The 17413-nt window shown below is 52.0% G+C and overlaps 1 protein-coding gene across 1 annotated transcript in view; it reads left to right on the forward strand.

Annotated features, from left to right (window-relative positions):
- ARID3C (AT-rich interaction domain 3C) overlaps positions 1 to 16812 on the forward strand; it is a 161160-nt gene extending 144348 nt beyond the window's left edge. The window contains exons 5-8 of the mRNA XM_060236617.1: positions 2260 to 2504; positions 6676 to 6945; positions 13124 to 13213; positions 16657 to 16812. Coding sequence (XP_060092600.1) covers positions 2260 to 2504; positions 6676 to 6945; positions 13124 to 13213; positions 16657 to 16793 — 742 coding nt within the window. The 3' untranslated portion in view covers positions 16794 to 16812. The remainder of the gene's footprint in view (positions 1 to 2259; positions 2505 to 6675; positions 6946 to 13123; positions 13214 to 16656) is intronic.
- The last annotated feature ends 601 nt before the right edge of the window (positions 16813 to 17413 follow it).

A 17413-nucleotide genomic window follows, 5' to 3' on the forward strand; every position in this document is an offset into this window, starting at 1 on the left:
CGCTCTGAGACTCTTCGGAGTGGAGGGAGGGATATAAATCCAATATCTTCATCTACCTCACAGGGTATCTGTTGTGGGGGAGGAAGGGAAAGGAGATTGTGAGCCACTCTGAGACTCTTTGGAGTGGAGGGCGGGATATAAATCCAATATCTTCATCTACCTCACAGGGTGTCTGTTGTGGGGGAGGAAGGGAAAGGAGATTGTGAGCCGCTCTGAGACTCTTCGGAGTGGCGGGCGGGATATAAATCCAATATCTTCATCTACCTCACAGGGTGTCTGTTTTGGGGGAGGAAGGGAAAGGAGATTGTGAGCCGCTCTGAGACTCTTTGGAGTGGAGGGCGGGATATAAATCCAATATCTTCATCTACCTCACAGGGTGTCTGTTGTGGGGGAGGAAGGGAAAGGAGATTGTGAGCCGCTCTGAGACTCTTCAGAGTGGAGGGCAGGATATAAATCCAATATCTTCATCTACCTCACAGGGTGTCTGTTGTGGGGGAGGAAGGGAAAGGAGATTGTGAGCCGCTCTGAGACTCTTCGGAGTGGAGGGCGGGATATAAATCCAATATCATCTTATTATTATTATTCTTCTCTTGAAGCCCCCACTGCCCCACCAACCATCTTGGAGAAGGCATTGGTCTCTTTAAATAGCTTCTCCAAGCCAAGCCACCTGGCCGTTTGGAGAATGCATTTAAAGTTAAAAGTTGCTTTCTTTCCACCTCTCCCTTCCTCCTCCCATCAATTTGCTTTCTCGACACATTTCTTTCCTCCTTCCTTCTTGCTCTCAAACTGATGTCCATGTCTGGTGGCTCTCAAGCATCTGACATTTTTTCTGTGGGACTCTTAACGTTAAGCAAGTTTGGCTACCCCTGGTATGAGCTTTCATGTGCTTTGGTCTGTGGCTTCAGACCAACTCAGAGCCCCTCCAAACTGGTCTTTTTCTTCAAGGGAACTGATCTCTGTACTCTGGAGATGGCTTTTCATGCTGGGAGATCTAACGAAGGAGTCCAGCCTGGCTCCACTGGGCTGATTTACAGAGCCCTATCATGGCTACCTTGCAGGGCGCACGTCTCCTTTAGGTCCAGAGATTGGTTGGCGTCTCTCCTGCCAAGAATCACCCTGAGAAATCAGTGTGCTTGCCGTTCCCTGCCCCCTCCCCTAAGTTTCACCCAGCTATGGGGGTGTGGGGAGACAGAGGAAGGAGAAAGCCGCTGTTCAACCTAACAGCCAGTTTTGCTCAGCTCCCCAAATAGGGCTTCTGCCCTTTTCCCTGATACGGACATCTGCCCTCCTCCCCTGCATGGAGATACAGGGAAGGTGGAGCTGCACCTGTTGGATTTTTCCTGATACAGACATGTGCCCTCCTCCCCTGCGTGGAGATACAGGGCGGGTGGAGCTGCACCCGTTGGATTTTCCCTGATATAGACATGGCCTTCCTCCTCTGCATAGATATACTGGGAAGGTGGAGCTGCACCCGTTGGATTTTTCCTGATATAGACGTGGCCTTCCTCTCCTATGTAGAGATACAGGGAAGGGGGAGCTGCACCGGTTGGGTTTTTCCTGATATAGACATGGCCTTCCTCCTCTGCATGGAGATACTGGGAAGGTGGAACAGCACCTGTTGGGTTTTTCCTGATACAGACATGTGCCCTCCTCCCCTGTGTGGAGATACAGGGTGGGCGGAGCTGCACCCGTTGGATTTTTCCTGATATAGACGTGGCCTTCCTCCCCTGCGTAGATACAGGGAAGGTGGAGCTGCACCTGTTGGATTTTTCCTGATACAAACATGTGCCCTCCTCCCCTGCGTGGAGATACAGGGTGGGTGGAGCTGCACCCGTTGGATTTTTCCTGATATAGACGTGGCCTTCCTCCCCTGCGTAGAGGTACAGGGAAGGTGGAGCTGCACCTGTTGGATTTTTCCTGATACAGACATGTGCCCTCCTCCCCTGTGTGGAGATACAGGGTGGGTGGAGCTGCACCCGTTGGATTTTTCCTGATATAGACATGGCCTTCCTCCTCTGCATGGTGATACCGGGAGGGTGGAGCTGCACCGGTTGGGTTTTTCCTGATACAGACATGTACCCTCGTCCTCTATGTGGAGGTATAGGAGGGTGGAGCTGCACCTGTTGGGTTTCCACCTGCTGTTGAGGGCCCAGGCCCTCCCTTGGGGGAAACGCTTCTGGGGAAAGTGCCACCCCTCGGCAAAGGCTCCAGAAACAATCTTGCCCAACAGCACGGTTTTTCCCTCCCTCCGCCTTGCAGGTACATGAAATACCTCTACCCTTACGAGTGTGAGAAGCGGGCGTTGAGCTCTCCCGGGGAGCTGCAGGCTGCCATCGACAGCAACCGGCGGGAGGGGCGCCGGCAGACCTTTGGGACCACGTTGTTCAACTACTCCCCCGTGGGGACGCCGGCCGTCTTGCCTTCTCCCAAGCTCTCCATGCCTGCCCTCACCATCTCCACCCACAGCTGCAGCCAGATCAGCCAAGTCCACAGCGTCAAGAAAGGTGAGAGACCCCGGGGTATGGGCATGGGTGAGGGGTTAGGAGAGCCAGTTTGGTGTAGTGGTCATGTGCGCGGACTCTTATCTGGGAGAACCGGGTTTGATTCCCCACTCCTCCACTTGCACCTGCTGGGATGGCCTTGGGTCAGCCATAGCTCTCGTAGGAGTTGTCCTTGAAAGGGCAGCTGCTGGGAGAGCCCTCTCCAGCCCCACCCACCTCACAAGGTTGTCTGTTGTGGGGGAGGAAGGGAAAGGAGATTGTGAGCTGTTCTGAGACTCTTCGGAGTGGAGGGCGGGATATAAATCCAATATCTTCATCTACCTCACAGGGTGTCTGTTGTGGGGGAGGAAGGGAAAGGAGATTGTGAGCCGCTCTGAGACTCTTCGGAGTGGAGGGCGGGATATAAATCCAATATCTTCATCTACCTCACAGGGTGTCTGTTGTGGGGGAGGAAGGGAAAGGAGATTGTGAGCCGCTCTGAGACTCTTCGGAGTGGAGGGTGGGATATAAATCCAATATCTTCATCTACCTCACAGGGTGTCTGTTGTGGGGGAGGAAGGGAAAGGAGATTGTGAGCCGCTCTGAGACTCTTCGGAGTGTAGGGCGGGGTATAAATCCAATATCTTCATCTACCTCACAGGGTGTCTGTTGTGGGGGAGGAAGGGAAAGGAGATTGTGAGCTGTTCTGAGACTCTTCGGAGTGGAGGGCGGGATATAAATCCAATATCTTCATCTACCTCACAGAGTGTCTGTTGTGGGGGAGGAAGGGAAAGGAGATTGTGAGCCGCTCTGAGACTCCTTGGAGTGGAGGGCGGGATATAAATCCAATATCTTCATCTACCTCACAGGGTGTCTGTTGTGGGGGAGGAAGGGAAAGGAGATTGTGAGCCGCTCTGAGACTCTTCGGAGTGGAGGGTGGGATATAAATCCAATATCTTCATCTACCTCACAGGGTGTCTGTTGTGGGGGAGGAAGGGAAAGGAGATTGTGAGCCGCTCTGAGACTCTTCGGAGTGGAGGGCGGGATATAAATCCAATATCTTCATCTACCTCACAGGGTGTCTGTTGTGGGGGAGGAAGGGAAAGGAGATTGTGAGCTGCTCTGAGACTCTTCGAAGTGGAGGGCGGGATATAAATCCAATATCATCTTCTTCACAATCCCCAGGTGGGGGCAGGGGATCCCCCGGTTTGGAGGCCCTCCCCCCACTTCAGGGTCATCAGAAAGCGGGGTGGGGGAGGGAAATGTCTGCTGGGCACTCCATTATTCCCTATGGACACCAATTCCCCTAGGGTATAATGGAGAATTGATCTGCAGGTATCTGGGGCTCTGGGGGTGGGCTGCTTTTCAAAATGAAGGCACCAAATTTTCAGCATAGCATCCAGTGCCTCTTCTCAGAATACCCTCCAGGTTTCGAAAGGATTGGAATAGGAGGTCCAGTTTGATGAGCCCCCAAATTAGGTGCCCCTATCCTTCTTATTTCAAGTGGAGGGAAGGCATTTGAAAGGTGTGCAGTCCCTTTAAAGGTGATGGCCAGAACTCCCTTCGGAGTTTAGTCATGCTTGTCACAACTTTGCTTCTGGCCCCACCCCCAAAGTCTCCTGGCTCCACCCCCAAAGTCCCCAGATATTTCTTGAATCGGTACTGGCAACCCTGTAAGGCAGGGGTGGCCAACGGTAGCTCTCCAGATGTTTTTTTTTTGCCTACAACTCCCATCAGCCCCAGCCATTGGCCTCCCCTCCTCTTATTCCCCTCCTGCTCTTTCTCCCCTCCTGCTCCCCCTCCCCCTCCTCTTATTCCCCTCCTGCTCCTTCTCCCCTCCTGCTTCCCCTCCCCCTCCTCATTCCCCTCCTGCTCCTTCTCTCCTCCTGCTTCCCCTCCCCCTCCTCTTATTCCCCTCCTGCTCCTTCTCCCCCTCCCCTCCTCTTATTCCCCTCCTGCTCTTTCTCCCCTCCTGCTCCCCCTCCCCCTCCTGCTCCTTCTCCCCCCTGCTCCCCCTCCCCTCCTGCTCCCCCTCCCCTCCTGCTCCCCCTCCCCTCCTCTTATTCCTCTCCTGCTCTTTCTCCCCTCCTGCTCCTTCTCCCCTCCTGCTCCCCTTCCTCTTATTCCCCTCCTGCTCCTTCTCCCCTCCTGCTCCCCTCCCCTCCTCTTATTCCCCTCCTGCTCCTTCTCCCCTCCTGCTCCCCCTCCTTATTCCCCGCCTGCTCTTTCTCCCCGCCTGCTCCCCCTCCCCTCCTGCTCCCCCTCCTGCTTCTTCTCCCCTCCTGCTCCCCTCCCCTCCTCCTCCTCTTCTCCTCTTCCTCCTCCTCTTTTGCTCCCTGCTCCTCTTACCATTTTTTGTTTTTGCATTTTCTTACTTTATTAAAAGAAGAATTTCAAGATTAACAACTCCAACAAAATCGTTTACACTATACAAACTTAATATCACTTAAACATTATATCTTCATGTTGTCTTCATCTTCATCTTCTTCCTTCATTCTTCTCTCAAAGATCAAACAATAAGATTTATAAAATTCACTAGTTAAACTTAGCTCATAGTATTAACTTTACATTATATATTTCAAATCAAGTTTGAGCTAAGTTATTCTACAAATAATATAATATAGCCCAGCCCTGGGAGACCTTAAAAATTAAGGACTGGAGGAGAACAAAACTCCACCTTCCATGGGCTGATTATATCTTGGGGGGAACATACCCAGACACAACAGACCCACCACTCTCTAGTATCAGAGAGTTTTGCTTCCATTATAAATTGCACCCAAAACCTCATTTTTTAAAAGGAGTCAACACTCTGCTCCTCTTACCTGTTCAGATCCACCTAACGGATCCTGTTACCGTTAGGTGGATCTGTAACCGGTTGACAGATCGCACCCAGAGAGTGCTTGTGAATGGTTCCTCATCCTCTTGGAGAGGAGTGACAAGTGGAGTGCCTCAAGGATCTGTCCTGGGACCTGTTTTGTTCAGCATCTTTATAAACGATTGGGATGAAGGAATAGAGGGAATGCTTATTAGATTTGCCGATGATACTAAATTGGGAGGGGTTGCAAATACAGCAGAAGACAGCGGCAGGATACAGGATGACCCTGCCAGGCTGGAAAACTGGGCTAAAACCAATAAAATGAATTTTAACAGGGATAAAGGTAAAGTTCTGCATATAGGTAGGACAAATCCAATGCATGATTATAGGATGGGGGAGACTTGTCTTAGCAGTAGTCTGTGCAAAAAGGTTCTAGGGGTCTTAGTGGGTCATACGCTGAACATGAGTCAACAGTGTGATGTGGTAGCTCAAAAAGCAAATGCAATTTGGGGCTGTATCAATAGAAGTCTAGTGTCCAGATCACATGAAGTGATGGTATCGCTTTACTCTGCTCTGGTAAGACCTCACCTGGAGTATTGTGTTCAGTTTTGGGCACCGCATTTTTTAAGAAGGATATAGACAAGCTGGAAGGCGACGAAGATGGTGAGGGGTCTGGAGACCCAGTCCTGTGAGGAAAGGTTGAAGGAGCTGGGGATGTTTAGCCTGGAGAGGAGGCGGCTGAGAGGTGATAGGATCACCATCTTCAAGTCCTTGAAGGGCTGTCCTATAGAGGATGGTGTGGAATTGTTTTCTGTGGCCTCAGAAGGTTGGAGCAGAACCAATGGGTTGCAATTAAATCAAAAGAGTTTCCGGCTCAACATTAGGAAGAACTTCCTGACCATTAGAGCGGTTCTTCAGTGGAACAGGCTTCCTCGGGAGGCGGTGGGCTCTCCTTCCTTGGGGGTTTTTAAACAGAGGCTAGATGGCCACCTGACAGCAATGAGGATCCTGTGAATTTAGAGGGAGGTGTTTGTGAGTTTCCTGCATTGAGCAGGGGGTTGGACTAGATGACCCCGGAGGTCCCTTGCAACTCTATGATTCTCTTCCTCCTCCTCTTCCTCTTTTGCTCCTGCTCCTCCCCTCCTCCTCCTCCTGCATCAGCCATTTTGTGCCACATCAGTGAGCAGCGTTCCCTGTGGGCAAAAGAGCCTGCAGACTCAGTAAGCTTGGAGACCCCTTCTCTGAACCCATTGAACCCAGCAGCTGAGAGGTAGGGCAGGGCCTGCAGGCCCAGCCAGCTTGAAGAGGTGGCGGGTCACAGACATTGACGACCCTTGGCTGTTCTGCACTTCTTCCTCCCCCCCCCCTTTTTCGCTGCAGAAGAGAACCTCCTGGCATCCACCGTGCCCAGCCGCATCGCCATCCCCGTCAGCCTCGCCGGGCATCACTTGGCAGCGGCGCAAGTGGCGGCGTCTCAGGCGGCCACGCTAGAGCAGCTGCGGGAGAAGCTGGAGACGGGGGAGCCGCCGGAGAAGAAGATGGCCCTGGTGGCCGAGGAGCAGCAGCGGCTGGTCCAGCACGCCCTCCAGCAGAACATCTTGGCCGTGGCTTCCCAGTTCCCCGTCAATATCAAGATCAACAACCGCGGAGGCAAGTCTCCCCTTGGCTGCTCTGGGTCTCTCAGCCATCCCCTCTTGCCAGGAACTCTGGGAACTGTAGTGCGGGTAGGTTTGCCAACCTCCAGGGAGTAGGCTTCCCAACCCTCCCGCCCTGGCGGGGGACGCCAGGATTTCCAGCCTCTTCCCCCGCTCCTCAAAAAAACGGAAGCGGGTGGAGGGGGGGAAACGGCGCCAAGGAGCGTGGCGAGCCGCCCCATCTCGGAGGGGGCGATGCCGCTGCGCGGCTGCCGCCTCTTCTCCGCTTCACCGTAGCTGCTCCTCCGAGATGGGCTCAGGCTGAGCCCATCTCGGAGGAGCAGCTGCGGAGAAGAGGCGGCAGCAGCGCAGCAGCATCGCCCGCTCTGCTCTGCCTCTGAGGTGAAATCAGAGAAGGGGAGGGTGGAGGGAAGGAAGGAAGGCATTTAAAAAGTTGTGAGGTCCCTTTAATTGTGATGGCCAGAACTTCCTTTGGAGCTCAATTGTGCTTGTCGCACCCTTGCTCCTGGCTCCACCCCAGTGTCTCCTGGCTCCACCCCCAAAGTCTCCTGGCTCCACCCCCAAAGTCCCCAGATAGTTCTGGAATTGGACTTGGCAACCCTACTAGGGAGGGCCTGGAGTGCTCCTGGACCCCCAAAAAGTTTGGCCCTGGAAAACTGGAGGAATTTGCCATTGTTTGAGGTGTTGATCCAAAACTTCATAAAATGGACCCTCGCTTTTTTCAACAGCGCGCTGCCATTTCCTCACCCTCCCAACAGATTCAGGTATTATCTCTTTATTTAATAATAATCATTCTGGCACTGCCTTTTCCTTCCAAAGAGGTCTCGAGTTGATTTACAAAACGGAGAATGCCTGGACCGCTGGCCAAACTCAATCAAATTGCACTGAGCAACAGATTGAGAGAGGAGAGCCCCGAAGCTAAGGAGGTTGGTCAGAGATATGAAATGGCTAAGGAGGTTGGTCAGAGATATGAACATGTGAAGTTGCTTTATACTGAATCAGACCCTGGGTCCATCGAAGTCAGTATTGTCTTCTCAGACTGGCAGCAGCTCTCCAGGGTCTCAAGCTGAGGTTTTTCACACCATTTTGCCTGGACCCTTTTTTGGAGATGCCAGGGATTGAACCTGGGACCTTCTGCTTCCCAAGCAGATGCTCTACCACTGAGCCACCGTCCCTCCCCTGAAGCCTGGGATAGTGGGGCTTAGGAAGGGTAAGGCCTTCGGGTGGGGTATAATGCCAAAGGATCAACAAACGATATATATCACCTGGAGAGCGTTATGACTCCAGGGCATCTCCAGGCCTCACCTGGAAGTTGGCAACCTGAAGTGTTGGCAACCTGAAGCCAGCTCCTTTATCCTTTTTATTTACCTTCAAGGCCCTCTTCCATTGACCAGCCCCTTTACTGGTTCCTTGGATTACGAGCATTTAGCGATTATAATTTTAGCAAGGGCCGATGAGTTTTCTGTAAGCATTTTCTGCTCAGCTCTGCCTGAAACGTTTAAATGTTTTAATCATATTTGAATGGAGTCTAATTTCAGATTACAGTCCATTAAAAAAGGTAAAGGTAGACCCTTGTGCAAGCACTCTGGGGTGATGTCGCATCACGTCTTTTTCATGGCAGGCTTTTTACAGGGTGATTTGCCATTGCCTTCCCCAGTCATCTACATCCTCCCCCCCCCCCCCCCACTAGCAAGCTGGGGACTCATTTTACCAACCTGACGTTTTCATGGCAGACTTTTTACAGGGTGGTTTGCCATTGCCTTCCCCAGTCATCTACACTCTCCCCACCCCCAGCAAGCTGGGTCCTCATTTTACTGACCTCGGAAGGATGGAAGGCTGAGTCAACCTGGTGCCGGCTACCTGAACCCAGCTTCCGCCGGGATCAAACTCAGGTCGTGAGCAGAGAGCTCAGACTGCAGTACTGCAGCTTTACCACTCTGCACCGAGTTGTAAAACGTGCCCGTAGAATACCAGCCGTTCCCATCTTGTGCGCACGAATTCTGCCCTAACCCTTGCTAACCGGTCATCTCACTTAATAGCTCCGGGATGGGAAATTACTAGTGATTTGGGGGCGGACTCTGGAGGGGAGGGGAGTTTGAGGAAGGGAGGGACCACAGTCTGGTACAGTGCCACAGAGACCATCCTTTGAAACTGCCATCCTCTCCAGGGGAGCCGATCTCCGTCATCTGGGGATCAGTTGCCGTTCTGGGAGAATGCCACCCTCCACGTGTAGGTCAGGAAACCTCTCTCACTCGAACCATCGATTCTCCTGGCCCCCCAATGGGGTAAATTGCCTTTGCCCCCGCGACTCAATTTGGTTCTCCTTTATCTGTATGAATAGGAAGGCAGGATGAATGGGTTTCTTTTCTTCCTTTTTAATAAGCTCTCACAAACGGAGAACGCGTGATGAATGCACCCTTTGGAAAAAAAACGGGATACCAGTAATTTCTAAATGATTTATCACTCTTTGCAGATAAAGGGTACCATCCACTGGGAGATTCATACAGCCCTGTGTTTATATTACGAATCTCCACAGCTCTTCACATCACTCTGGGGTCCTTGAAAGAGTTGCATCCTGGACAAGCAGGGTTGCCAACTCTGAGTAGGGAGTTCCTGGAGATTCAGGGGGGGGGGCAGTGCCTGGAAAGGGCAGAGTTTGGGGAGGAGAGAAACCCCCAGCTGGGTTTAATGCCATAGGGCAGGGGTGTCAAACATGAGGCCTGGGGACCGAATTAGGCCCCGGAGGGCTCCTATCAGGCCCCCGAGCAACTGGCTGTCGTCTGCGTCCTTCTCCCTCTCTCTTGCTACCTTCTGCATCTCAGCTTGCTTTGCAAGGCTTGCTCAATCTCACAGGAGCTACAGAGAAAAGCCTCTATTTTCTCTATTGGCTGAGGCTCCTCCCTCTCCTGGTCTCCTGGGGAAGGAACGAAAGAGCCAGAGCTTCCTTTGCCCAGTTCCCTGGATCCCATGGGAGAAATACTAAGAAAGCACCTTTAAGACCAACAAGTGTTTTATTTTAAGGGTTTTTTTTAAAGTCATGTTTGTCTGTGTTCTTTAAAAAATTTAAATCTCTGCTACCTAATCTTAAATAGGTACACACACGGCTCGGGCTAACATGGCCTCATTTAGGTTAGATCCGGCCCTTATAACAAATGAGTTTGACACTCTATGGCATAGAGCCCCCCCACAAAGCATCCATTTTCTTCAGAGGAACTAATATCTCTATTCTGAAAATTAAGTTGCAATTCTGGGAAAACTCCAGGCCTGTCCTGGAGGTTGTCAACTTTATGTACAAGGTGAGCTGTTGCTTAGTAGTGGAATCCTTCCTTCATATGTTGAAAGTCCCTGGATTGGTCCCCAAATGGTGGGTCTTTGTGTTTCTGGAACTCTGGGGAAAGTGGGGGATTGGACCCCAGAATTCCTCAGGCAGTGGCGGAAGATGATGATGATGATTTTGGATTTATATCCTGCCCTCCACTCCGAACCTCAGAGTCTCAGAGCGGCTCACAATCTCCTTTATCTTCCTCCCCAAAAACAGACATCCTGTGTGGTGGGTGGGGCTAAGAACTCTCCCAGAAGCTGCCCTTTCAAGGACAACCTCTGCCAGAGCTATGGCTGACCCAAGGCCATTCCAGCAGCTGCGATTGGAGGAGTGGGGAATCAAACCCACTTCTCCCAGATAAGAGTCCGCTCACTTAACCATTACACCAAACTGGCTCTCCCAGAAGCTGCCCTTTCAAGGACAATGTGAGGGCTATGGCTGACCCAAGGCCATTCCTGCAGCTGCAAGTGGAGGAGTGGGGAATCAAACCCGGTGCTTTCAGATAAGAGTCCGTGCACTTAACCACTACACCAAACTGGCTCTCTCAGAAGCTGCCCTTTCAAGGACAACCTCCGCCAGAGCTATGGCTAACCCAAGGCAAGTTCCAGCAGCTGCAAGTGGAGGAGTGGGGAATCAAACCCGGTTCTCCCAGATAAGAGTCTGCACACTTAACCACTACACTAAACTGGCTCTCCCAGCAGCTGCCCTTTCAAGGACAATGTGAGGGCTATGGCTCACCCAAGGCCATCTCAGCAGCTGCAAATGGAGGAGTGGGGAATCAAACCTGGTTCTCCCAGATAAGAGTCCGCACACTTAACGGGGGATTGAACACAACAGGAAACCACAATGTACAGATTGCTAAATTGTAAGGAAACGCTGTGTAATACACACTTCAAATAATCATGTGAGACGTATTTTTATCACTTGCTCATTTGTATTCATTACATTCGTGAAATACACTCTTATACTAGGCTTCCCAATCCCCAGGTCCCAGCGGGGGATCCCCTGGTTTTACAGGCTTCCCCCCTCCCCCAGCCAGCTGGCCGGCGGGGGAAGCTCCACCCCCATAGCCATTATGCACCTCCGGGAACGATTCCCATAGGGAATGATGGGGAATTGATCCGCGGGTGTCAGGGGCTCTGGGGGGGGCTGTTTTTTTGAGGTAGAGGCGCCAAATTTTCAGTATAGCATCTAGTGCCTCTGCCCAAAATACCTCCCAAGTTTCAAAAAGATTGGACCAGGGGGTCCAATTCTATGAGCCCCAAAAGAAGGTGCCCCTATTCTTCATTATTTTCTATGGAAGGAAGGCATTCTAAAAGGTGTGCTGTCCCTTTAAATGTGATGGCCAGAACTCCCTTGGAGTTCAATGATGCTTGTCACACCCTTGCTCCTGGCTCCGCCCCCAATGTCTCCTGGCTCCACCCCCAAAGTCTCCTGGCTCCACCCCCAAAGTCCCCCGATATTTCTTGAATTGGACTTGGCAACCCTATCTTATACTGCTCATAAAAAGTCCAATATTCGTCGTGTATCTATTACTTAAAGCAAAAGTCCAAATCCTGGATGCTGAAAATTTATGTTGGTACAAAATCCTGCTGAGTCCAGAAGTCCTATGCTGGCAGACGCAGGCAGTATCCAAACAGAACTTGACTTATTCTTGAGGCAGCAGCCCTCTCCTCAACAGACCTCTGTTCAACCGGGGTGGCTGCACGATTCCTATGCCTACAAATGTTGTCGCTCAGTCGCACAATCCGAGCCCGCCTATATTGAAATGTACAGCACCAGAGAATGTTTTAAACTGTAATTGTATTCTACTGATTTTAAACTGTAACTTATCATTGTTTTGAATTGAATTGATTGCGGGCCGCTCGTGGAGAGGGCGGGTTGGAAATGGAAAGGGAAAAAAATAAATAATAAATAAATAAATAATAAATAGACCCTGTGGACCAAGTCACGCCAGGCCTTCCTGTCTTCCACCCTCCTCCGAGGTCTGCTCAAATTCGTGTTGGTTACATCAGTAACGCTGTCCAGCCATCTCATCTTTTGCCGTCCCCGTCTCCTCTTGCCTTCTGTCTTTCTTAGCATCAGGGTCTTCTCCAGCGAGGGCTCCCTTCTCATTGGGTGACCAAAGGATTTGAGCTTCAGCTTCAGCATCTGACCTTCCAGGGAACAGTCTGGGTTGATTTCCCTTAGGACTGACTGATCGGATCTTCTTGCAGTCCAAGGGACTCTCAAGAGTCTTCTCCAGGGAGTGCTCCCTTCTCATTGGGTGGCCAAAGTATTTGAGCTTCAGCTTCAGCATCTGACCTTCCAGGGAACAGTCAGGGTTGATTTCCCTTAGGAATGACTGATTTGATCTTGCAGTCCAAGGGACTCTCAAGAGTCTTCTCCAGCACCACAGCTTGAAAGCATCTATTCTTCTACAAAGAAGCAAATGAGCAAGTGATAAGAAAAATATGTTTAGCATGATTATTTGAAGTGTATATTACATAGTGTTTTCTGGGGACTCGCAACCCTGGGGGACATAGGTAGCAAAGAGCACATGGATCATTTGTGACAAGAGATGGATTTTAAACGTGGGGAGCGCCTGGTTCCTAATGCAGCCCCTTGGGCTGCTGGTGTCTGATTGGCAGATGTGTGTTTCTACGTGCCACACTCGACTCGTTGGAGTTTTTGCCTAATTGGAAGCCAGGTTTGTGCCGTGTAATGCAGATGGTTCCTTTTGCTCCAATTCCAAGAGCGTCTCACTCCCCAGATGTTGCTTTGCTGGCCTTCGTGCCCGTCTCCCAGGTTGGCTGCTGTCTTTCTTAACCCTCCCCCCCTACATTAAGTGTTTTTTTTCTCCCCCTTCCAGATGACAGACAGGAGGCTGCATTGAACCTGTCCACCAACGGCTTTAGCAGCATCAACATGTCAATAGAAATAAATGGAGTTGTCTACACAGGTAAATAGAAGGGGGCTGCGGGCCCCGTATAATTGCAGCTGGGAAATCCAATAAGTTATCGCTGAGGACTGGCTGCCCCTCCAGTCCGATGCTTTCCCTGCTTGAAGCTGCAGGTCCCGGGATGTGCCAGAGGGATCATGCTTTGCCCCAGGTGTGTGCAGGTGTGTGTGGGGCAGATGGCAAAGATCTGAGGGTTCACACCTGTGCTTACCTCTGGCACATGGACACGCCCTTCTGTCTCCCAACCGTGACGGATGAGAGCTGCCTCCAGCTCTATACAGCTGTCCGAAATGCCTTTGGCAGGGGGCTGCGGGAGTGTCTTCTCATCTGCTGCTCTAATCGTTGGAACTCCCCCACCGCCAAGCAGGGTCCGAGTATTATTGGGGAGGGGGCTGGTTCACACATAAAACATGCCCCCCTTTCAGTGGCACCACAGTTCCTCATCCTGGGAAGATCCATTGAAGCTTATGATGGTCAGAGGTACCTGTTCTACAGTAGCCCCAGACAATTATGTTGTGGCACAGTGATGTATCGGAAAATAGGAAGAGCCTTGCTGAATCAGACTAGTGAGGGCCCATCTAGTCCAGCCTCCTATCTCACACAGGGGCCAGCCAGTTCCTCTGGAGGGCCAAAAACAGGGCAGAGAGGCCGAGGCCTTCCCCTGAGAAAAACATCAGAAGAGCCCTGCTGGATCACACCAGTGAGGGTCCATCTAGTCCAGCCTCCTGCCTCACACAGTGGCCAGCCAGTTCCTCTGGAGGGCCAACAGCAGGGCAGAGAGGCTGAGGCCTTCCCCTGAGAAGAGCATCAGAAGAGCCCTGCTGGGTCAGACCAGTGAGGGTCCGTCTAGTCCAGCCTCCTGCCTCAAGTTTCAAGTTTATTTAAGTTTATATCCCGCCCTTCCCACCGAGGTGGCTCAAGGCGGCTCACAACACATAAAAATCTAACATAATTTGAGTTTAAAACATCTTACACAGTTAAAACAATAAAATAATAAAACATATAGCGGCGGTCTGTCAGAACTACACTCACACAGTGGCCAGCCAGTTCCTCTGGAGGGCCAACAACAGGGCAGGGGCATTGAGGCCTTCCCCTGAGAAGAACATCAGAAGAGCCCTGCTGGGTCAGACCAGGGAGGGTCCATCTAGTCCAGCCTCCTGCCTCACACAGTGGCCAGCCAGTTTCTCTGGAAGTCCAAAAACAGAGTAGAGAGGCTAAGGTCTTAGAAATATAAGAAAAGTGCTGCTAGTTCAGATCAGTAGTCCATCTAGTCCAGCATCCTGTCTCACACAGTGGTTGACCAGTCCCTCTGGAAGGCCAACAACAGGGCATAGTTGGCCACTATAAGAACATCCGAAGAGCCCTGCTGAATCAGACCAATGAGGGTCCATCTAGTCCAGCCTGCTGTCTCACACAGTGGTCAACCAGTTCCTTGGTAGGGTGAACAGCAGGGATGAGATCTTCCCCTGAGAAGAACCTCAGAAAGAGCCCTGCTGGATCAGACCATTGTTCCATCTAGTCCAGGATCCCGTCTCAATCAATGGCCAACCTGTTCATTTGGAGGGCCAACAACAGGGCACAGAGACTGAGGCTTTCCCATGCTAAAGATATCAGAAGAGTCTTGGATCAGACCAGTGGTCCATCTAATCCAGCATCCTGACTCACAGAGCCAACAGCAGGGCATAGAGGCCCATGCCTTCCCCTGTGATTGTCTCCTGGCTCTGGGATTCGGGGGTTACTTGCCACTGAATGTGGGGGTTCCCCTCAGTCTAGTACCTACTGATCCCCCATAAATCTGCCTAATCCCCTTTGTAGCTGTGGCCACCACGGCATCCTCTGGCAGCGAATTCCTCATTTCAATCACTCGGTGGGCAGAGAAGGATAAACATCTGGAGCAGATGTCCATCAGTGGCTATTAGCCACAGCATATTGTTGGAACTCTCTGTCTGGGGCAATGGTGCTCTGTATTCTTGGTGCTTGGGAGAGGCCACAGTGGGATGGCTTCTAGTGTCCTGCCCCACTGATGGACCTCCTAATGGCATGTGGGTTTTTTTGGCCACTGTGTGTCACAGAGCGTTGGACTGGATGTGCCATTGGCTTGATCCAACATGGCTTATGTTCTTATGTCTGGGGCAGGGATGCTCTGTATTCTTGATGCTTTGGGGGACACTGTGGGAGGGCTTCTAGTAGTCCTAGTGGACCTCCTGATGGCACTTGGGTTTTTTGACTACTGTGTGACACAGAGTGTTGGACTGGATGGGCCACTGGTCTGAGCCAACATGGCTTCTTTAAGGTCTGGGGCAAGTGATGCTCTGTATTCTTGGTGCTTGGGGGGACAACAGCAGGAGGGCTTCTAGTGTCCTGGCCCCACTGATGGACCTCCTGATGGCACTTGGATTTTTTGACCACTGCGTGACACAGAGTGTTGGACTGGATGGGCCACTGGTCTGAGCCAACATGGCTTCTCTAAAGTCTGGGGCAAGTGATGCTCTGTATTCTTGTTGCTTGGGAGGACAACAGCAGGAGGACTTCTAGTGTCCTGGCCCCAATGATGGACCTCCTGATGGCACCCGGTTTTTTGACCACTGTGTGACACAGAGTGTTGGACTGGATGGGCCATTGGCCTGATCCAACATGGCTTCTCTTATGTTTTTATGTGACACAGAGTGTTGGACTGGATGGGCCATTGGCCTGATCCAACATGGCTTCTCTTATGTTTTTATGTGACACAGAGTGTTGGACTGGATGGGCCACTGGCCTGATCCAACATGGCTTCTCTTCTGTTCTTATGTGACACAGAGTGTTGGACTGGATGGGCCATTGGCCTGATCCAACAGGGCTTCTCTTATGTGACACAGAGTGTTGGACTGGATGGGCCATTGGCCTGATCCAACATGGCTTCTCTTATGTGACAGAGAGTGTTGGACTGGCTGGGCCATTGGCCTGATCCAACAGGGCTTCTCTTCTGTTCTTATGTGACACAGAGTATTGGACTGGATGGGCCATTGGCCTGATCCAGCATGGCTTCTCTTATGTTCTTATGTGACACAGAGTGCTGGACTGGATGGGCCATTGGCCTGATCCAACAGGGCTTCTCTTATGTTCTTATGTGACACAGAGTGTTGGACTGGATGGGCCATTGGCCTGATCCAACATGGCTTCTCTTATGTGACAGAGAGTGTTGGACTGGCTGGGCCATTGGCCTGACCCAACAGGGCTTCTCTGATGTTCTTATGTGACACAGAGTGTTGGACTGGATGGGCCATTGGCCTGATCCAACAGGGCTTCTCTGATGTTCTTATGAAGTGTTTCCTTTTTCCCACGTAGAAAACACAACGGGGAGGAGGGTGGTGCAGCCCTGCACTGCGAGCTGAATAGTGCCTTAGATTTTGCAGGAGGCAGCTTGCTTGTGGTGTAACCCCCGATCTCTCTCGCCCGGACAGGTGTGCTGTTTGCCCGGAGGTCCAGCGTCACTGGCAGCGCCGGGGGTTCTCACAGCCACGGCAGCCCCATGATGTCACAGAGCCAGCTGCTGTCCACGGCGTCACGTGGCCACGCTCCGGCCAGCACCTCGGCATGAGGGGGACATGTCCAGAGCTGACTCCTCTCCCCCCTCGTCTCGGACTGCAGAACTGCGCTTCGACGACCCCCGCCACAAGAGCCGGCAAAGGGCACCCCTTTGTTTCGTGGTTCCTGCAGTCGGTGGCTGGGTGGCGCCATCTCTCTGTGGCCACAGGCCGGGGGGATTTTTGCAGCGGCGGACAGGAGGAGAGGCTCTGGAGCGGAGGCGGATGGAGGATGCTTTGGAGAGGCCTGAAGGGAGGAGGTGGGGCAGGCCTCCTGAGGGGGTTCATCCAGACGTCCTTTCCAGCGACACTGGAGGGGGCTCCGTTCTGGACTGCATTCTGAGAAGACGCAGGGTGTGAAGACCACCAGGCCCACTTCTCCCTCTTCTCCGAGGCCGGTGTTCCCTTTGTCACATCTGGAGCCCCACATGGCATGCTCCTCTTTCATCTCCCCACCACCACCCCTCTCTCCTTCCCCCTCCAGCTCCTCAGTGGGGAACAAAAGCTCACATGGGAAGGAAGCGTGTGTGTGCGGAATCCCAACTGCATGGGAGAGCACAGAAGGCTAAAAGTGTTAGGGGGGCATTGTCGGGTTGCCAGTTCTGGGTTGGGAAATATCTGGAGATTTGGGGGG

Source organism: Heteronotia binoei, chromosome 4 (genome assembly GCF_032191835.1).
Source record: "Heteronotia binoei isolate CCM8104 ecotype False Entrance Well chromosome 4, APGP_CSIRO_Hbin_v1, whole genome shotgun sequence".
NCBI classification, from domain to species: Eukaryota; Metazoa; Chordata; class Lepidosauria; order Squamata; family Gekkonidae; genus Heteronotia; species Heteronotia binoei.